The 22,179-nt window shown below is 37.8% G+C and overlaps 1 protein-coding gene across 24 annotated transcripts in view; it reads right to left on the bottom strand.

The window, feature by feature from the left end:
* The window catches only part of NRXN1 (neurexin 1), a 719,531-nt gene that overhangs the window by 341,218 nt on the left and 356,134 nt on the right, over positions 1-22,179 (bottom strand). For 15 of the 24 annotated variants that reach the window (XM_026095411.2, XM_064509776.1, XM_064509781.1 and 12 more), the window contains 2 exons: positions 19,681-19,854; positions 14,038-14,157 (listed from right to left, as the gene is read on the bottom strand). In XM_026095411.2, coding sequence (XP_025951196.1) covers positions 14,038-14,157; positions 19,681-19,854 — 294 coding nt within the window. Of the gene's footprint in view, positions 1-14,037; positions 14,158-15,102; positions 15,130-19,680; positions 19,855-22,179 lie in introns of all 24 variants that reach the window. The other 9 variants (XM_064509774.1, XM_064509775.1, XM_064509766.1 and 6 more) reach the window with 1 other exon arrangement.

Below are 22,179 nucleotides of genomic sequence, written 5' to 3'. Positions count from 1 at the left end.
TTAAAAACTGATTTAAAACTGAACATAAATGATGGCAAGGTTATATTTTAAGGACAAGCGTAGGTTAAATAATTTATATATTAAATAGCTGAGGCTAGGCAAAATAGGGGCAGCCTGGACAGGAATATGTGTTCTTCATGATTTTTTCAACATTTTTATTGCTATCTACAGCAGAGTGGTATTTGATGGCTCATGATTTTATGACGCTTTCTCTGAAATGTAAAATGTTTATTTCTTATAACTTCAGTAATTTTTTTACTACAGTGAGATTTACATAGGATTTTATATAAAAAGCATGAGCAATATGCAATGACTCCTGAGAACTCACTGGAGTGGATTACCATGGTTTCCCTTTGTGCACTGGCACCATACGACCATCATAATAAGCATACAAGATCATAATTACAGGATTGCTGCCACCTGCCAACCTGAAGAACTAAACCATTTGCTTCCACATAATAATAAAGAATTCTAAACTTAAAAAGCAAATGAATGTTAAACCCTAAAGGTCTTCAGGGACCTCTGAGCTGTGTTATTTCTCCTGCACTCCTGTTATCATTTTTACTTGTCCACAAAGATGAATGCCAGCATCTTTTCCCAGTTAAAAAAGCCCATCTAATGAAATGCCTGCATTTTCACACAACTGCTTAGACACGAGAATTTCTGCAATGTGCAAACTGATATTAAACCTCATCTTTGGGTTCACAATTTTTTTTTTCCATAGAGAATTTCTGCAATGTGCAAACTCATATTAAACCTCATCTTTGTGTTCACAATTTTTTTTTCATCATATTCCATCCATAAAGAAGCAGGAAAAAAAAAAAAGACAAAATGTTCAGACTCTCAAAAGGCCAGAAACTTAACTGAGAACTTTAGAATGTGTCTTAAGGTGAAAAGAGAATTACTGGGAAATACATAACGACGCAGAGAACAATTTTCCAAAATACTGTTATTGGTTCATGATCAAGTTTCCTACCTCCTCTTTTGAAAATACACAATAGTATTTTAACAGAGTGGTAAAAAAGGAAACTTTCAGAATTACTTATCAATGATATGAAGGAATAATTTAAATTGTCATTGATAATATATTAAATTAATCAGAAACTTTCCTTCTTTCAAACCTAACATTTCCCAAAACACTAAATTCAGTAATAAATTTTACAACATTGCAACTATTACACAACCTTAATCACTAATGAATCCTGACTTAATTCCCAAATAATGGGACTGAGAAGCAAACTGGAGGAATTCCTTAGGTGACTTAATTATCTGGAGGTCAACATCAAAAACTCAAATACTCAAATTACAAGAATTACCTTTTCTAGATCTCTGAAAGCACAATACAAAGCATTTGCATTATAGTCTTACAAAGTAGTACCTACAAGCTTTTTCCTGTTGTCTGACACACTGTATCATTCACAGGAAAAGGTTAACCTTCAGTGAAAATACCATCTCTCAGCCCTGTGCATTTGTCAGGGTTACAGAGGGAATATTTTCTTTGAAGTTGGCTGTCATCTCAGTAAAGTTGCATTAAGTAGTTCAAATTAAATATCAGTAGTAGTACACATTGGTAGCAAGTAGAGGCTAGAAAGATAAAGGCTTTGGGGTAGAATTTCAGGGGGAAATGGGATTATGTTTGCACAGTAAAATCTTCCCAAAATTGTTTGTGATTTTTAAAATTTTTCTGGCCTCAGTTGTACAGAAATTAAATCCACTCAGTTCTGAAAGTATCTGAACTTGATCTGACATGCCACTACTGGTCCAGCAAATTTGGAAACATTTTCCATTTATTCTATGTAGTGCATTCAATTACAGAGATACTATCATTTTGAATATTTTCCTGCCATAAAGACTTCCCCTCAGGGATTACAGAAGGAAGCCTATTAAAATGTGTCCCCTTCCTTTTGAGAGACAGAAAAAGAAAAATGAAAAGACTGCACAAAACAGGAGCTCAAGCTTCAGACAGAACTTGGCCTGAGAGCTATCAGGTGGGATAAGATTACTGAATATCGAAGTGGCCCCTTGAACATCCTCTTTTTTAACCTTTGAAGCCTGGGTAAAATTGGAGGATTTTTCAAACTTGTCCAATACGTTCAGATATACAGCAGTTTGACTGAACTGCTGGATGTTCAGGAATCTCAAACTTGTCCTCTGCCCGTATGTGTATCAGCTCTTTAGCAGATGTGTACTGCGCTGATACTTCTGAGCAGTCTTGAACCCTCCATGAAGAACCTATACAGATGGCTTGTTCATGCACAGTCATTCTGACTTGTTTAACATGTGTCCAGTCTACCACTCATGCAAAATATAAGTATACTTGTGCAGGGGTTGCGATGTTTCCCAGAAATATAAAGTAACTGCTGTGTATATGCAATATAGCTGATCCATGCATCTCACACGTGTCTCTCAGTTGAGTCCCAAAGGTGCTGGATTCACTGCATGTGAGCAAGCCTTTCCTGTACAATGCAAACACAGAAACAGGACAATCCTAAAATGGATTTACAAGCTAGGAGAGTAGCAAGCTATTGCTTGAAGGAGAAAGAGTGCAGAGGAGCTTTAATTACAAGGATACTTTCTTCTGCAACATGAGAACAGTGAAAAACTGAAGAGGCCCTTCAGCTCCTCCTGACCTGACACAGCACTGTGCTGCTTCTGATTCTCCTCCAGAGAATTCTGGCCCAGTCAAAAGCAGGCGTACAAGCTGGCCATAAACCTGTTTAAATAGGTGACAGCAGCTACAATTACAGATCATGAAGTTACAAGTAAAGGCTTCTTTCAGTAAACAGCAAACAACATGAGTATTTAAAGCAAATAAACTAACATGAGGAAAGATATGACCATCTGCTACTTCAGAATCAGTGGTTAAAATCAACTTTCCGAGGAACTTTGGCTAGATAGGAAAGCTAACCTGTAACTACTACTGGGCTGGAAGAAAATTTAACCTCCCTGGGCCCAGGCTAAAGTGATTCAGAGACTCAGCAGATGGGATAAAAAAAGAGGAGGAAAAAGAAAGCAGAGAAGAAAGAATTTCAAGCAGTTTCAAAAACTCTGATACTTCTGTGGGTTTAACAGTTTGGGGGGGAAGGGAAAATGTCATGACCGGAAGTGGTGACTATGGATTTCAATATTCTGAAACTGGCCATCGAACTTGTGCTTTGAGTTTGCAATCGCGATGGAATTTCAGGTTGCTGGTAGCAAGGACCTGTCCTGACCTTATCTCAGAATGCATATGCACACCTCTGGACTCCAGCACACAGCAACATTTGGATCATATAAGTGATCAAAAAACTGATTCTCAGAGGGGCTGAGTACTTCCAGCTCCTACTTTTAAGATCTTTATATTGGAGACCACAGTAATCCATAGCTGGTAATTCTCAGTTAGTGTTCCCAAACTAAGAGTACCTTGGTCTCTCTATGAAATATTTGAAATAACTCAAATATCAACCCAGTGATTTGACTAGAAGCTTTCTGAGGATTTATATTGCTTAAAAAGGGAGAGAATTTTAAAACAACAAACACTTGCTATAGATAGAACTTCCTTTTATGGTAAAGCAGACTCAGTCTACAATGATTTGCAAACTGTATCTGTAAATATTACTGCATTTTGACACTGAGTACTGTATATCATACATTTTAAGTGTTTTTTAGTGCGTGGAAGTTTACAGTGAAATGATGTGCTTCTACGTATGACTGTTTTTAACTGGAATTATGACTTTGCTATGAAAAGTTATAACATAAAGCTTAGCAGCATGACCATTCCTTCAGAATAACCATCAAATTGACAAACATACTTAACATAGCCTCTAAATTGGGTTTCTGGGCACCAAGCAGCTTCACGGGCATAAGTAGTACTTCATCCACTCTTTTCTTTGATTCTAGCTTCTCAGTACCCAAGCTAGGTATTGACTGCTCCTGCTATTGCAGTTTTCCTCAGGCTGGGACCTCATTTTGCAGTTGGCTTCATTATGCCAACCAAATATTAAAATCTTATAAAATTCCTTCAACCATAAGGAGGACTTCTTCCATCAGTACTTCTGCATACTGCTGCTACTGACTCTGTTATCTTGTTTCATAATTTCCTGAAATGCCCAGGCAGAAAATAGTTATGAAGACTTCCAAACACAACATCAGCACAAAATTCATAAGCTTCAGTCAAAACGAAATATTGAAGGCTCTTAAACATCTCAGGTGATATTAAGAGAGAATAAGCATGCTTACGGATATACATGTTAGGAAGAATATAGAAATTTCATTCCAGTTGGCCTGTGAGCTCCACTAACCAGCAGTTAGAGGTGATCAAAAAACGGGCAAACTTTCATGAGAACAGAACAAAATCATGAAAGCAGCTAAAATATCTGTGTAATTCTTCTTACTCTGTGCTATGGCAACACCCCAGTGCATGCTTCCACCCTCAGCTGCTGAGGAACTCCACAGAATCTTAAATTTGTACTCCAGAACACCTTGCTTTACCCAAATAAGATTCAGGTCATTTTTGAAGCTTTGGGTGTTTACTCTGTTTTTCACAGAGGCTTTTTTTGACTCAATTTTCTGCAGCACCCAGGAAATGTGAAAACACAGAAGACCCCAAAGATCCTATCAACCAACAAAATCTTATTTTGTAATGAGTACAGTAGTTTCTTATATATATGTTGTTACCTTGAATCTAAGCTACCTGTCTATCTATCAAGCAAGAATACATGCTGGGGATGATCAGGTTGCCGTAGTAACTGGAGTCCAGTTGTACAGACTTCAGAAAGACTGAATAATTTTATCTTTCTGAAGTGTCACCCATCATCGTGCCATTTTACTCATATATCTTACACACAATATAGATTCCTAACATCAGACTCTCCATACAAATTTCAAGCTACTCTCACGCTATGTGTTATAGAAGACAGTGCTTGGGATAGCTTTTTCTTCTTTCTTTTCTTTAAATATAAAGACGGTGTAGTTACTATTGTGATCCTTGCAGCTGCTATCTATTAAAGAAGACTAACACTTACTCATGACTCTTTTTGGCTGGAGAATGACACCATTGCAGAACTAAAACAACTGCTCCAGCTGTGTCATGCATAATGATTAATCTTGTTCAGGAACCCTTCTAGTTACCTAAAATTTATTTTAATACATGATATTGTTAGAAAGTTATACTTTGCAGGATGAGGCAATTAAATTAGTACTTTTTTCAGAGAAATCTATGAGAAAGAACAGTGACAGCACTAGTCCACTATGCTTATTGCTATGAATAGCTTTTGGCCACACAAGTTTCAGATATGAATTGTATGTAGTATGCTATTAAATTGTAATAATTGAAAGTTCTGGAGAAAGGAGTCTAACGATACCCAACAGAACAATTTTAGTTCCATGAGAATATATTTAATTAACCCTTAATCATTTTCACCTTTATGACACTGGAAACACTTCTAGGATTTGATTTACAAAATTATTATGCCATTAATAAGAGAAAGATATTCTTGACAGACCAAAAATCCAATTTAATTACTCCCTTCATTCCTCCAGAGGCAGAGAGAAGCTTGCAATTTTCTGACACTATATTCCATTTTTAATATTGTGAAATAGAAAACACCTTTGAGTATGCCAGAATGTTACATAATTGCTTCTACCCGAGATACAAACACAACTATAACAGTGTATTCTGGCTACCCTGAAAGTTCCTTTTTGGCTTTCTCTCTGTCATGTCTCATGCTTGAAGCTTTCCTTATTACTGCCTATTACAAAAATTCTCACATGTAAGAGCTTCTACAGTCACCGTCACAAAAAAAAAAAAATTCTTTTTTTTTTAAAGGTACAGTTTCTAATTTGTTTCAGGAATATGGAAATTACTTGATACTTAACTATTTCAGGTACAGACAGTTCAACAAATTGACTACTCCAAAATTCTGTTATTCTAAAACTTGTTTTCATATTATCAAGAAGAGCATGCTTGTTAACTTTCATAATTAATAAAAACTGAACATATATTAATGAAAAGCCAAAATTTAGATACTACAAAATGACATTCTTGCTACGTGAAATGAGGGGAAAAAATCCCATCAGATCTGGGCTGCTAAAGCATGAAAAGCTTGCGAAAATGCTGTCATCTCTACATAATGCTCCTTTCCTTAGTGCTGGCCAGAGCGGCGTGTGCTCCCTTGCAGCATCCTGGGAGCACCACAGCCTGAGAGCTCAAGGTGTGGTCTACCCTGATGAGGACTGCAACAGAAACAAAATGAGCCATGGCTCACAGATAGCACCTCCTGCTTTCCTGGCTCTTTAGACAGCTTTTCTAAGTCTCCTAAACACCTCCAAAATCTGCATTTTCAAAACTGCTTGTATGAAATCCTGCTTCCTTTGAAGTTTCTACCAATTAAGCCACTGATGTCTGTCACCAAAAACTCCAGTTATTCATTACAGATCTTGGATAAGATAAGCTGAACGAATTGAGATTTCTTCAATTAGTTCATTCCAGCAGTTTGCCCTGCATTGTAATTTTGTGTGCAGCTATCTTTATTTCTCCTGTGTACTGTGAGCCTCCATGGCAAAATAATCTTATGAGGTATTTAGATTGGTATGTTATCAGGGACAGATTTTTTAATTCTCAGCTACTGGAGACTGAAATCAAAGCAGTTTTAAAGTACTCAGAGGAATTTTCTATCCCTTTTCTTCATACTGGGCTATATGTTTATTGGTAGCTAGCAACTGCAAACCTTAGCCAGGAGTGTTTAAAATTATGTCTTGTATATATCCATCCTACAAAAGTAGCATTAAGACTGACGCTATACTCTGGATAGCAAAGGGTCGAAAAGATGCAATATCCAGAACAGCATTAAGGTAATTCGATTAATAAATGTGAAAGAAATGTATGTGGTAAAAGGATTTAAACCAGCATTTCTGTAATATTGGAGTAATAATGTAAACAGATATTGTATGAATATCACCCTCTGATTTACATTGCAGAAGAAGAAAGAAGTTGGGAGAGGAAAATGTGTATTCCAATGCAAGCACAATATGATACTACAGAAGTCAGCAATAAGTTATTGGTGTTGGCAAAAAAATAATAAATACTCCCTTCTTATAATCCCTCACACACCAGTGACATTAAATTTCATGGATAAAGCTCACAAACCTTGAGAAAGTGAGGTCTATGCTTCTGTGTGCAATACAAAATCACCCCCCCTTGCATATGGATTATTACATAATTGCTAATTACATGTTCGCATAGTATAAGACTCCTGTCTTATTCAGTTCAAGAATGCACCCCTTCTGACCAGAGTTCTGCAGTTAAGACTGGTTTTTATAAAATCATTCATTTATTGCAGAAGTTGAATGCTGACTCAATATTTAGCTTACTTTTGGGTCAATGTATAACCTCAGTATTACTTAATGCATTCTCCAAACACTACACTGGACAGAAAATTACTATATCCTGGAATTTTTCTAATGTCAAATACTATAATATCCAAGTTTCTCATAAAGTTATATTACAAGAGGAAGTTATGCTATCCTCGGTAGTGCCTCAAAGTATCCAATAATTTGGTGGGTTCAATCTGAAACACTTGGGATTTAGTTTTATGCAGACATCATGTACACTCCAAGCCAAATTCAGAGTGCTCACCGTGCTTGCAAATCAGAACACAGGTTCTCAGATTAGCAAGAAAATGACAAAATACCTAAACAGTGCATTCACAGTCATTTCACTGTAGAAGGCTATCAGCTTGGTTAAGCATCATTTCCCCTTCATAAATCCAGGCTGACTTCTCCTAATCACATTTTTACCCTTAATATGTTTGGGAATGGCTTCCAGGAGGATTTGCTCCATTGCCTTCCCAGGGATCAAGGTGAGGTGAGGCTCACCATCCTGTAGTTCCCTCAATCCTCCACCTTCCCTTCTTGAAGGCAGGATTGACATTTGCTTTTTTCCAGTCCTCGTCCATTGCCCCTGATCACCATGACCTTTCCAAGATAACAGAGAACGGCCTCACAGCGACATCGGCCAGTTCCCTCAGGACTCGTGGCTGAATCTCATCAGGTCCCATTGACTTATGTGTGTCCAGTTTGTTTAAAAGTTCCCTAACCTGATCCTCCTCCACCAAGGCTAAGTCTTCCTTGTTCCAAACCTTCATATGGGTCTCAGGGACCTGGGACTGCTGAAGGCAAGTCTTACCAGTAAAGACTGAGGTAAAATAGGCATTGAGTACCTCGGCCTTTTCCATGTCCTTCATCAGCAGGTCCCCAGCCCCACTCAGCTGTCATCCCACGTTTTGCCTAGTCTTCCTTTTGCTGCTGATATACCTGTAGAAGCCCTTTTTGTTGCCCTCCATGTTCCTCATCAGATTCAACGCCACAGCTTTGACTTTCCTAACTTTATACCTGCATGCTCAGACACTATCTTTGTACTCCCCCGGGTCACCTCTCCCTGCTTCCACCTCCTGTATGTTTCCTTTCAATGTTTTCCTTTATGTTTTCCTTTAAGCCCCCCATAAAGACCAGGGCCTGTGAATGTGAGATTGTCTCCAGCTGTCTGAAGAAAGCTTCATTTACACCTTCTTCCTGATCAGGCAGTCTATAGTAGGCACCCACCCACAATGCCACCCACATTGGTCTGCCCTCTAATCCTGACCCAAACACTCTCAGCTGGCTCCTCATCCATCCCCAGGCAGAGCTCCATGCACTCATCATCCTGGTCCGTCCTTCCTAAAGAGCCTGTATCCATCCACTGCACCACTACCACAGTTGTGTGAGCTACCCTACCACATCTCTGTGATCCTGATGAGACTGTAGCCTTGAACTGCATGCAGACTTCTAATTCCTCCTATTTGATCCCCATTACGGTACAGGCACTTCAGACGGGCACCCAGTCATGTTGATTTCCCAGAAAAAGTGTGAGAACTTCCCTCGTCATGCTGTTCTATAGGCACCTCCTTGTGTGCGTGCACTTGGGGTGGGCCCCCTTCTGCCCTGTTTTGTTGTTTACGAGGTCTCTTGTGTCCACATCATCTTGCGCCCTTTTGCTTCTCAACTTAGTCTACCACTTCCTCACTTGACTGTGGGTCATCATTTCCCTCTCACATCGTTCCTAGTCTGAAGCTCTCCTCACCAGGTTGATCAGCCTGTTAGCAAAGATGCTCTTGCTCCACTTTAGCAGGTGCCTCCAATCTCTTCCTAGCAGCCCTTCCTTGAACACCTTGTCCAGTCTCCAATTAAGCTCTTATACACAACAACAATTATTAACATCTAAACTCATTTAAAATAAAATCTATCCATTACTACACAAATCTCCTCAGCTGAAAGGCAACACCTCTATAACATAATCAAATTTCAAAAAACCAAATATGGGTCCAGTGAACTGGTTTTGTAATATTGACACAGTTCTCCATTTAAATGAGGCAGTTTGATTTTTCTTAGTAGAAGAAGAGTCAAAATAAAATAGAACTTTTTTAAAAAGTTCCTCACTCGCAGTGGTTGAGAATGTCAAATTCATAGTCAGAAGAGACTGCGTGGTGAAGTAACCCCTTAGAAAGGAATTTTAATGGAAGTGTTGACACAGTGTTAGCTATACCATCACAAGTACAACTCCAATATATTATTCCCTTATGGTAACAGACAGTGTTGAAGCTGCCCTGTAATTTGGCACAGAACATTTCTATACTAATGTAATGTGACAATGTTATTATGTCTGCTATTTTCTATGCCATAATAGCGGTATTTGTTTCCACAAACATGACATTACACTCACTAATACAGTTATATTTAAAGACTGTGCTGGTAAAAACAGATGTAAACTTATAGAAAGCAGATCCTCTCTTATAGATTTGTTTTGTTTTGTTTTGCCAGAATCATTTCCAACCCTACTCTTCGGAAAAAACTGAACACCCTGGGAGGACAGCTTTCACTACACAACCTGCTGTTAGAAATAGTTAGGAGGTTCATGATGCATTTTCTCAGAAGAGTTGCATGCAGCCATCCATTTGTAAGAACAGCCATTAACTGTCCTTTTTGTACAGTCTTCTATATAATTCTGTTCTGTCAGAACAATTGCTACTGGTCTGCTTTGCACTTACCAATATAACACTTACTCCCTACCACATCTAAAGAGCACTGTTGCCTTGCATCTCCAAATGTCGTATCATACCAAAAGAAAGAATGACAATCTGTGTGTCATCTTGGGGTCAAAACTTCCCCTGTCTTGCTTTTCTTTCAGTAAATAGGAAGTTACACCACACAGCATGTTTCCACCTGTGCCATCATGGAGACTTACAGCCTACACAGGCACTCCATACTCATTGTAGTGGAGCACTGAGATTTAAAACTAATTGAAACTTTTGTGGATTAAACTGTGGGCATTCCTGAATACAGCTGTAAAACTGTAGTGTTATCCTTCCTGGCCCAGCTCGTTTTACTCAGTAGTACATTCTCTAAACTAGGATCAATACAATCTTCCTCTATCTAGCTTTCTTGGATTGGCGAAGAAAGAACCTGCTTCACAGGCTACTTATTCCAAAGGAACTTTTAAAAAATGTTCATTTCAAGCTCTGCTCATTTTCAGCTGCAATAATATAGTGAACAGCAGAAGAGTAATAATTTGCTTTTATAGAAAAGATTAAGGAAATTTCTTACATAATATATCAGTAGAATATATTATCACTCTTTTCAAAAAACTTTCATTGTTTCCTCCAAACTCTCTTTTGGAAATTAAAGACAAGAATGATACATGTGAAACATTTACATTGTAAAGCCTAGGAACGATATGTGTCAAATCTTTGTGCACTGAGGTCACTTGGGGAGACATGCTGGAAGTATCAGCTTAAATACAGTAAGGTTATTTGTGCAAGTTTATGCAAATAGCAGAAGACACAAAACTCGAAGGAGTAGTTGATACACCAGATGGTTGTGCTGCCATTCAGAAGGACCTCAACAAGCTGGAGAAATGAACTGACAGGAATCTCATGAAATTCAACAAAGGGAAATGCAGAGCCTGCACCTGGGAAGGAGCAACCTCACGCACCAGTACTGGGGCTGACCAGCTGGAGAGCAGCTTGGCAGAAAAGGACCTGGGGGTCCTGGTGGACAACAAGTCAACCACATGAAAGATTTATGTGGTAAAAGGATTTAAAACCGTCGCTGCTGTAATACTGCACTGGCCCTCACGCCAAAGAAGGCCAGTGGTATCCACGGCTGCATTAGGAAGAACAGTGCCAGTAAGTTGAGGGAGGTGATCCTTCCCCTCCAGTCAGCACTGCTGAAGCACACACCTGGAGTGTTCTGTCCAGTGCTGGACTCCCCAGTACAAGAGAGAGATGGATTTATTGGACTGAGTCTGGCAAAGGGCCACAAAGATGATGAAGTGATTGGAGCATCTGCTATACAAGGAAAGGCTGAGAGAGCTGGGACTGTTTAGCCTAGAGGAGAGAAGGCTCCGGGGGGAACTTATTGATGCATATAAATATCCAGTGAAAGGGAGTAAAGATGCAGCCAGACTCCGCTCAGTGGCATCCAGTGAATGGATAAGAGGCAATGGACACAAATTGAAATATAAGAAATTCCATTTAAACATAAGAAAAAACTTTTTTTTACAGTGATAGTGGTCAAGCAGTGGAGCAGGTTGCCCAGAGACGTTGTGGAGTCTCCATTCTTGGAGAAATTAAAAAACTACCTAGACAATGTCCTAAGCAACCTGCTCTTGCTGATCCTACTTTGATCAGGAGGGCTGGACTAAATGATCTCCAAAGGTCCCTTCCAACCTCAGCCATTCTGTGATTCTGTGAAATCTGTGCTAGAATATGTTAACTTACGGTTCGAGGAGAAAAATAACTCACAGGGAGGGATGCCATTCTCTGTAAGTGAGATTTATTTTAACTGTTTCTCTTACCATCACTGACACTTTTAAATGGTCCATTTTTTTGGTAATCTTTTATTTCATATTCTCAGACTTTTGCTATTCTAAAATCCATCCGTGAGATTTTGATGTCACGAATACTCCATTTTACTTAAGCTTGAAAATATGAAATAGGTACATTCACATGGAAAACAAGTCAAGGGTATGTCTATGTAGCAACACTGGATTAGACTTCAGCTTCTGTAGATCAGCATAGCTCCATGATCCACAATGGAAACATGCTAATGTACACAGCTGAGAAATACACTTAAAATTCTTCTGAAGTGCACTGTGTTTTCCAGCAACAGGAAGCTGCTATTCCAAAACTGTCACTGAGACAACCTTTCTTGATATGAAAGGAATTTAGCTTACTTAAGTGTTACAAAAGTTTTCTTTGTGTTTTGCAACCTATGCACGCCACTAAAAATTGTAGTAACACTTCATCGTTTCTCTTTTCATTATGCTCTTTCCAAACAAAGCAGGGAGTTTAGGCACACCTAGATGATACTGAGATTACTACATCATTTTTTCTCCTTTCTCTCACATATACTATTAGGAAAAATCTCTCTCATTAGATTTGCATTGCAGTTCTTTGAAATCTGAACTAATCTGAGGAGCCAAGATAGGCATTAGCCAAATGCATTATATTTACCAGGCTCTGCATTTTATCAGGAAACACTCATATCTAGGATAAATTTATATTTCGTGTTTGTGATAGAAGAACATAAAAAATTTGACTTTTTTGGGCAAAACATAGGCATTTTTGGTGGTCGTGTACTATCATCAGAAATGGGTATATGGAGCGTTTTCTGATTGTGTACAATGTAGTCCACAATGCCACTATACAAATGAGCTTTCATAGACTAGTAAATACAAGTTTATGAGTTTAATTTATAAAATAGCTGGCACTTGAAGAAATAATTCACAGAATATTCCAGGTCCATACTCCAGTTACTCCTAAAATGAGTTTATACACAGAGTTTCTCCCTTTCCTAGATGTGGACTATACATTCATTTTTCATACTTTTTAGCTACTTTCAGAAAAACCTGGATTTTCTCAGAGATCCCAAAAGAACAGAAATAATGACATAAAAAGTAACAAAGAAACAAAACATTTTCTCCTGGCGTAGACAGTGGACTGAAATCTTTAAGAATACATGCTTAGCAGCACGACCAATCACATATAATTGTCAGATTATAAGAATTATTTTGACACTTTAAAGTTTGTCCAAGAAGGTGGAGCTTGCTGTAGATTGGAGAACGAGAACAAGACAAAAATCTAAAATGCCTGACTAGACAGCTACCTACATTTCCTACCACCACATATTCATCCAGCTAAATGCATACAAATGGCCATAGAAATAAAAATGCCAAGACTAAAAGAAATTCCCTCTTTATATTGATACAAAAATATATAAGATATGATTATCTCAAAAGTGGTGACCTAAAAGAAAACTCAGTATTTCAGTTTAATCAGTTACCATAGACCATTATATGACTTTTGCATTATTATTCCACTTTCACTTCAGCACAATTCTATTTAGATCAATGAGGATGGGAATAAAACTAGATTATGACATTGGCGAATCAGGTCCCATATTTATGACACATTTAATAACCCTTCCTAAAAGAGCAGATGGTTGGTATACATTATGTAGTTTTATTCAGATGAAATTTAAAAGAACCAAAATACTTGGCATGCTTTCATTATTGGATTGCTTAGTGTGTCACCTAAAGAAATCGACAAAGCGAGATAATGAGCCTCGTCAACTGCTTCACAGTAATTATAGCCCTCATGATATAATGCTACAAAATTACAATATAGCTTAAGATAATACAATGTAAAAGATTTTCAATTAGAAAAAAATATTTGTAACTTTTATGCAAGAAGGGACCTAGTTCAAGCAGGTAACCATCAGTACATTAGACATGCAATTGAGTGTAATAAAACAAAATTCTGTCAGTGTTAGATACTGCATATTGTCCAAAATTTATACTGTGTATTTTAGCTATGTCCTTCCCATAAGCCTTACAGATTATCACAGGTTTTGCCAGTTCATTTAAGTATCTAGTATTACAATAATATAAACCTTCAGACAGTCGCTTCCAACATTGCCTTAGAGCGCGAAAGCTTTCCGATAAGCACTTTCTAGTGTACTTACGGTCGTTGCATAACGGTCCACTAAAGGAGGTCATACTACAGTCGCAACTGAATCCATCCCACTGCTGTAAGCACACGCCCTGGTTTGCACAGGAATCCTCTTGGCATGTTGTGCTGGGGCCTGATGAGAACATACAAAAAAGACTTGCACTTTGTCTTCCAAAGAAAGATATTTCGCACTGGATCACATAAACTAGTTGCCAACATCTCAAACCAAACAAGCAAAGAGTTACCATGAACTTGCTCTTTTATGTAGCAGCAAGTAGCACTGTAAGGATTTTTCTTCCTTTAGTTTGTAAGTATGTTAAAATGTACAAACTGAAGTAGAGCTATTCCAAGAACAGTGGAATTCCAAGTACTTTGTTGAGAGTTATTTGATAACTGCATCTCAGACCATCGACTGGCTAAATATTTTCTAACATCATCATCATTATTTTTTCCTGTAAATACATTTCAACCAGTGAAGCCAGATACCACAGAAAGCAAAGCTCCAGGAGAGGAAACTAAAGATTGGAAAATAAAATTAAAAATAAAGCAAACTAAAATAATGAAAAAGGAAGCTTCATTACAGAATGCTTTTAATCCCAGATATCACTTTAAATAAATTGGGTCTGAAATTAAGAGAAGGTTGGGATTATTTCGCAGGAATGTTGGCAAGTACTGATTCACATGCTTCAGGGATCCCATGCAGGTTCCTTTTTAAGGGGAAATAAAGAAAATCAGACTACTAATGAACTGGCATGCCAAAATGTGACATACACATGAAAAACAAAGCTATTCTATTTCTAGAGAATCATAACTAGACTACTGAAATATAAAGAAATTTTAAAAGGTATGATCAAAGCACTAAAGCAACCACTATACAAACATACTCAAGACTGAAAGCCTTTATGCAAACTATGCTGCAAAATGAAGGTTCATATATCACATTGTTTTAGGAGTGCGAAAGACCAAATCTGAAACAAAATAGCAGACACTGATGCTGAAATGTATAGAGCATTTATTGTAAAAATCCAACCGTGCATTGGGGGTTTCAGTCTTGTTTAATACATACAGGTCTATCTACCTTGCAAATCAGCTTTCATCAATGCAACTTTGTCAGCAAAATAAAAAAAGCAAAATATATTAAATGTTAGTAAGCAATATTGAAATGGCAGCAAACACAGAAAAAACATTCAGAATAAAGTGCATGCTGCTGTTAAAGAGAGAAAGAAATGCCATATAATGCAAACAAATTAATGCTAATAGCCATAAATCTTCAGGCAAGCCAAAAATAAGAAAGCAGTAATTTGCCAGTACTGTACTACAAATATAATGGTTAACTGAGCTGATAACATGTAATGAAGTAAAATTAAAAGTTTTTTCTCTTTTCTTTTCTCAGATAGATATGAATGCATTAGCAAAGTAAATGCATGGCTGAATCCTGACTAGCCACTTGTCGTGTTCACATACACTGAATTCAAGAATTAGCACCATCATCCTCTCTGGTCTTCCTTTTTCCTAGCCCTTTCTTTGCAACTAGTGAGTGAAGATTGAAACATAGATCCTGAACCAGAGATTACTATAAGCTCATGTAACATGGATCTCCCCTTGACACTAAACACTACAAGGAAAAATTTGGTTCTGGGATTATGAAATTCTCCTAAGTCATTTTGGAGAAGACATATATATCCATTTGAAACTTCCTCTGCTAGTCACTGATGACAAGGAAAAACTGGTCCAAAGATTATTAAAATCTAAATCATTCTGGAGAGAAAGCTCCACTTAACCCTTCTGTCAATTTACAGCTCCTTCAAAGATCTCAGGGTAGCATGTTCTTTTGGTCTGGCAGTATTTTACAGGAATCCAAGGGAATATGATTTAAGTCAGTTCAGTGGCTACTTACTTGCTTTAAATGAGACACCTGAGCATACCACTGAACTAGGGCCTAGGAGTCATTAGTGTGATTAAGAATGGAGGACAGTGTTGACTGCAACACTGTTTAGGCAAAACTACTGACTGCTGTATTTTCTCCTGTACAAATAATAATAACAATAATAATAATAATAATATTACCCACAATTGATAGGTTAAGCCAATCTGATTGCAGTAGGCACACATAAGGTAGCGATTTTGTTTTCTCAGGAGTTTTGAGCCCAGAAGTTCCACTTTAAACATTTGGGCATTACATCATTCTTGCTTTGAGCTGGGAACGATAATGACAGAATTCCATAGCTGACAAGACACTCAGATTTTTTCTCGCCAGATTCTGCTACTCGGAAACTTTACCAAGATGAAGTGAAAATATCTGTAGGTGTTTAAATGTTATATATTCATGCATTTATTTACACTTGAGTTATGCAATGTTAAATCTCCTCATCTTTGCAAAAGTAGAGCAAAAGTCACGAGGACTTAAAGTACAAAAACTGTAAGGACCCTGTAGCACATTAAAAAGCGCATGTTAAAACACATGTATACAGAAAAAATACAGATTGCATTTTGTTAAAAAAATGGGGGGGGCTGCCTTTTATAAAGTTCATTCTTAGCACTTTTGCCTTATCTACAGCAGTCATTTTTCAAAAATTGCCGTCATGACCAGCTTAAGAGTGAGCAAGAACTTGTTTTAATAAAAACAGGCTTTTTTTTTTTCAAAGAACAGAGGAGGGCTATTTAATGTCAGTAAACATTATAATGTCTACCATAATGGGTTCATATTTTCCTATATATACTACAGAACCAAGCTACTTAGTAAAATATTATCATACATTCTCTCAAGCACTCACCTTTTGATTCACATTCTATTTAAATATTCTAATTTATTCAGTCTTCACTGCAGACTTTTTAATTGACTGGATTTATCCTCTTATTCATATTTGTGTAATGTGAGGACTTATATGCTATACACATACTACACAAAAAGCATTTTATTAGGTAGCATGTACAATATTTACTATATATGACAAACATAAGTTCTATTTCATCACCAGTAATCTTGATGTACATTAAGAAATACTTTAAACTTTTTATATAGTTCATGTTTCATATATATATTACATATATATGTACATGCATGCATTTTAGTATTTTCCTAATATATTAGAATCATTTTCTATAATTCTGTAATCTCTATAACTCTGTTTTATTTAAGGCATATGGAGAAATTACAATGGCTTTGACTAAGGAAAAACAGGGCTGACTTACCGTTTAGCTCTGGGGTTGGCTGTTAACAATTCAAAGAGCTAATTAGCATATTTATAGTTTTAGCTGTTAGTTTCTATCTGTTCTCTCCATTGAAAATTTGTCAAAAAGGTGGATTCAGCCAAGTGTAAATTTTATGCAGAATGATACAGAACACAGATATCTGCCTGTGGCTGAGACTTCTAAATGTAAACCTTAGAAGTTGCCACCCCAATCCCGTGTGTGGGTATGCAACAAATGTTCCAAACAAAGAATTTTTAGCATGCATTTATGAGTAAAGTTATTGACAAATATTAATGTTTTAAGAAGCAAGTCCTAACAGAGGAAATAATTAATAGTACATCATGGCTTCACTTTGATGGAAAAGAGTTTTCACCCCAGCCTGGTTACACCTGAAAGGTGGGGAATTCAATCCTCAAAGAACCGGAAGAACGCCAGACCCAAGGGTCTCACGTCTCTGGGAAAGACTCTAGCACAGGCCGGTATATTAACAAAAGACACCTACCCACCGGTAACTGAGGGCAGCTGTGACTAATGTTTCTGGGTTTGCGATTACTCCTGCTGCTTTTGGGATTAGACACTTGAGGGGATGTAGCAAAGCACGCATCTCAGCAGGATTAAGCATGAGATAGATAAGAAACTGCTCCCTCTTAAAGGATGGGGACCGTCCTGTGCACACACAGCAGCAGAGCTGCAGGCAGCTTGAGGTGTATAAGAGATTCCTAGAAGGCAGCGAAATTTGCAAATGACCTAAATCACATTTTGGGTGTCAGAGCCTTTTTTCTAGCTCTGATCCATGCTCTGCATACAACAGACCAAAAAATGTGTCAGGGAGAGCCTTGAAGTAGGCAAGCCATTGCAAGTGAGGTGGAAATTAGCCAGTAAGGGTTAAGCAAAAGAGTTGGAAGGGGATATTTCAGTCCATGTTGTCAAAGGTGCCTTTCTGTGGGCAAAAGACTTTTGATGAGGCCAGACAGCACACCTGGCTTATCAGGTTTGTGTTAGATGATTTTGGTGTTGAAAAAAGCTGACTCTCCACCAAAGGGGACATTTGTAGCACCATTATTAAATTGTTGGTAGTTTTATTAAATTCACTGATAGCTGAGTTGTGCCACTGGTTTACAAGGTGAACTTGAATTCTAAGCCTATGGCAATATTTCTTTGAACTACATAAAATTCATTTAGAAAATTACATAATTTCAAAAGAAGCTATGAAATGCATAATGGAATTAAAGTGCACATTCACTCTGCAAAGGGACAGTGTAGACATGTAACTTGCTAACATCATGCAGAATGCAGAATCGAATTTTCTAAACTTGATGACACCCAATGTAAACGTAGTTTTCTGTTCCCGATAGTAACACATAGACACTAAAGCTAAGAGTAAGTTGTGGGTTTTGTGTATTTGTACATTTCAGCAACAGAATTTAATCTGTTAATCATATTCTAGGCAAAGAATGAGTAAATTCTATCTGCACAAACTTACTGCAGGCAGAGTAAAAGAAAAGACAAAATTTATCTGCCAGAAAGTTTTATCTGATGAAATATGAGGAAAAAAAAAAAACAGCTCTGCTTGGATTTTTTTTAATGTCTATCTGTAAACTTAGCACACTTGATGTCAAAATCACCAAGACTCAAACATGAGATTCTACAACGTTATTTATACGTTTTCTGTCCAGAGGAGAATGGCACTTCAGGGAGGGGGAAAACATAAAATTTAACAGAGCCACAAAATTCAGAATGGTGTGAATAAAATATATAAACAGGGACAGAGAACTGATTTAAACTATCTAATAAATCAAAGTAAAAATAATCTGGGATTAAATTACAATAGGAAAAACAGCTAGATCGACACCCCTGAATTACAAATACACCTCTTCTAATTCTGACCTCATTTACATCCCATGATATTCCAGTTGAGCCAATAAAGACATATACAATGTGAGATAAACCACATTTTGGCTGTTACTGATTTCAGATAGGAAGGCTTGTGACAGTATAAATCTCAGGGGTGAACACAAAATACAGAAAAGATTTGGAGGGAAGATTAATCTTAAATAGTATCATAAATTTGCCTAAATTCATAAACTCAAAATGTCTGCTTTAAAAATGGCATTAATCAGCTAATGCCCCAGCATTAGCTGATGTTTAAGTGTTACGAAGATATAAAGGACTCTATTGAAGGTAATTGTTATTGTTTCTATCATTAATTAAAATATGCCAGAAGTAAACAAAATACATGCAAAATATCTTGCCAGTCTTGTTCTCAGATTAATCTGTATGCTGTAGGGTAGATACATATTTATCTCCATAGTACTAATGCATTTGCAGTACTTTTACAAGGGTCAGCTCAGATCAATCAAAGCAGTGCACATCTCATCGTATGCAGTGCACATATGAACAAGACTCAGCAGGATTAGCACAACATTTGCACAGTAAGATATAAGAATATCTGTACATTTAATACCTTCACATCCTCTTTCTATTTGCCCATTGCAGAAGAGAGCATCTGAGATTAGATCGGGGAGCCGTCCATTCAAGTCAACTGATGCAAGACAGCCTTGAAATCCTTCCTTTGCATGCACCAGTTTTGGCAAGGATTTATACATTTCTTTGGCCACTCCTCCAATATACAAATCACCTGTTGAGCAGAAATAAATATTAGCTACAGAAAAGAGAGCTGTAGGATCTTTGACCTGTTTGATCTTTTGGCCTTTGCATCCTTCAGGACAGGTATCTCAGAGACCTTCTTCAATGGGTCTCTGAGACATGAGTAAGCTTCCAGAAGTTCTACAACCTGGGTCCTACCTTAGTCCAAGATAATTTAATTCAGTGATTTTCTGGATACTGCAAAAGCCACCTATTAGACAAGTTTGCACAAAAGGACTAAGCACATGCTTTTTGTAATGAGGAAGAAACAGAAGGGTTTGTAGGTGTTGGCCAGCAGAACTCCTGATTACATGATTGTCTGAACGCTGCTGGAGTTCCACTCTGATACCAATTTTGTGTCACACTGCCTGGAATACGCCAGAGGCACTGCCTAATTATTTAATTCAAAATACATGTGAAAGAAAATGCTAATAGCATATATGATGTAAAAAGATAGAGCAGGACTCTCTTTTTTTCAAATGGGTATGTATACTTCACATTCATATAACCTACTACTTTCAGCACCTGACCATTTTACCTATGCTCCAGCCCTCATATACAGGAAACATGCATCCATTTCACAGATTAGGATCCCACAACAGAATCTGCATCTAGTCATGCATCTGGCAGTGGTGCACGTCACAGCGTGCTCTGGGATCCTGACCCCAGATCATCCTGATTACAGATCCAGCACACTGGGTGAAAAGGCATGAAGCACAGCACTAAGATCATTTGTCCACATACCCAGAATCATCGATTTAAAGGCAGGCCAGGAAATAAAGGGCTTAGGGATACACCTAAAAAGGAAATTAGGGACAGAATTGTTAAGCAGTGAAAAGATTGACTCTTCACCAAAAAATTCAATACCTTATGTTAGTCGTGTGGGAACAGGTGGAGTTAGATGCCTTTAAAATAGCAAACTGCACACTGAGCAAACAGAATTTTATTGTCAAAAATACATCTGACAACAGATATATCGTGACTCTCTGATGAAGCCCAGGCAACTTAGGACTGCAAGCTAGTGCTTTTCTTCCTTCGAGTTATTCATAGGTCTGATATTTACCTTGAATGTATGCACCTCTAACTTTTCTCTTAAATGGAGAGGAGAAGACCCTTTCTGTTTTAAAATAATTCAGGCTGTGCTTTTTTTCCCACACGTCTGGTGTCTTTGGCAGACAGAACACTGATCTTCTACCTGAAGGCATTTCAGATCAACATAACTTACTTCCCTAAAGTGGGCCTTAAGTGTTAGCCTACAGGGTTAACTCAGTGCTCTCCATACCTGTTGCTGAAGCCATGCTGCAGAAGGAAGTCTGACATTTGCAGAGAAGGAAAGCATGCTCTAGCTAAAAGGCACTAGTCACTCCCCTGGCAGGTGAGAGGCATTAGGTCCCTTTAGTCACAGACAGAAAGGATCAAAACCACGGTTCCCTACATCTTGAATGAATTTACTGCCCTGCTCTCCTATCCTTAAACTCAGAGAAAGCAGCCGTCTTTGCTGCTTGATGGGAATGCCCTGAGCCTGCTTGCAGGCAAGCTCCTTTGGGGACGCAGGTGGAAACCATCTGAATTTCTGGGAAGCATTGAGCCTGTTGAAGGAAGGTGTCAGATTTGCAAGCATCACCCAATGACAAAACCTTTGCCCTGCCTACGCGTTAGATCCTCATTGATGTGGGGATGATGTGTATGACGTGTGCTACCAGAAATTTGCAAGAGACAATCTGAATATACGACATTACGCACTACTCTGTGCTCCCCAGTATGTCCCCACTCTGGGTGACTGGGGAGCCTAGGCCATGGGATGGACCAAACAGCGTGCCTGCTTCATCTCAAATGCATAGTCCCCTGTTTGCAAGGGAGTGCAATTTAGTGCTGTTTGTGATGGTTTACAGTGTGCCTGCAAGGAAACGGCCTGAAACAAACAAATGTCTAACAGACTGTGAAAAATTTTTAGTTGCCGCACACTGGTCCTAAACCTCAACTACATTTGAATTAGTGAAGTGGAGATAAAAAGCTTAAGAACATGCGTATTATTAATCTTATAAGCCATCCAACAGAAAATGTTAGCAACAATTACAGCATCATATACTAAGAAACCTCATGCTTTCCTTATTCCATGTAAATGATTAATTTGAGAAACTGATACTGCTTTCCTCTAGAGCTTTGGGGTATTGTATAAATCTTTTAAGCAAGATACTAGACATAATAAATTAATATATGGTGATCCATATGTTCCTACAAATAGGGCATAATTCATTCACAGTAGAAAAATTTCTGTATTTTTCAACCAGCTGTACTGGAAAAAAAGCAAAAACTC

Source organism: Dromaius novaehollandiae, chromosome 3 (genome assembly GCF_036370855.1).
Source record: "Dromaius novaehollandiae isolate bDroNov1 chromosome 3, bDroNov1.hap1, whole genome shotgun sequence".
In the NCBI taxonomy this organism is placed as follows: Eukaryota; Metazoa; Chordata; class Aves; order Casuariiformes; family Dromaiidae; genus Dromaius; species Dromaius novaehollandiae.
The sequence above is the reverse complement of the archived record's forward strand: the minus strand, read 5'-3'. Positions and strand labels throughout refer to the sequence as shown.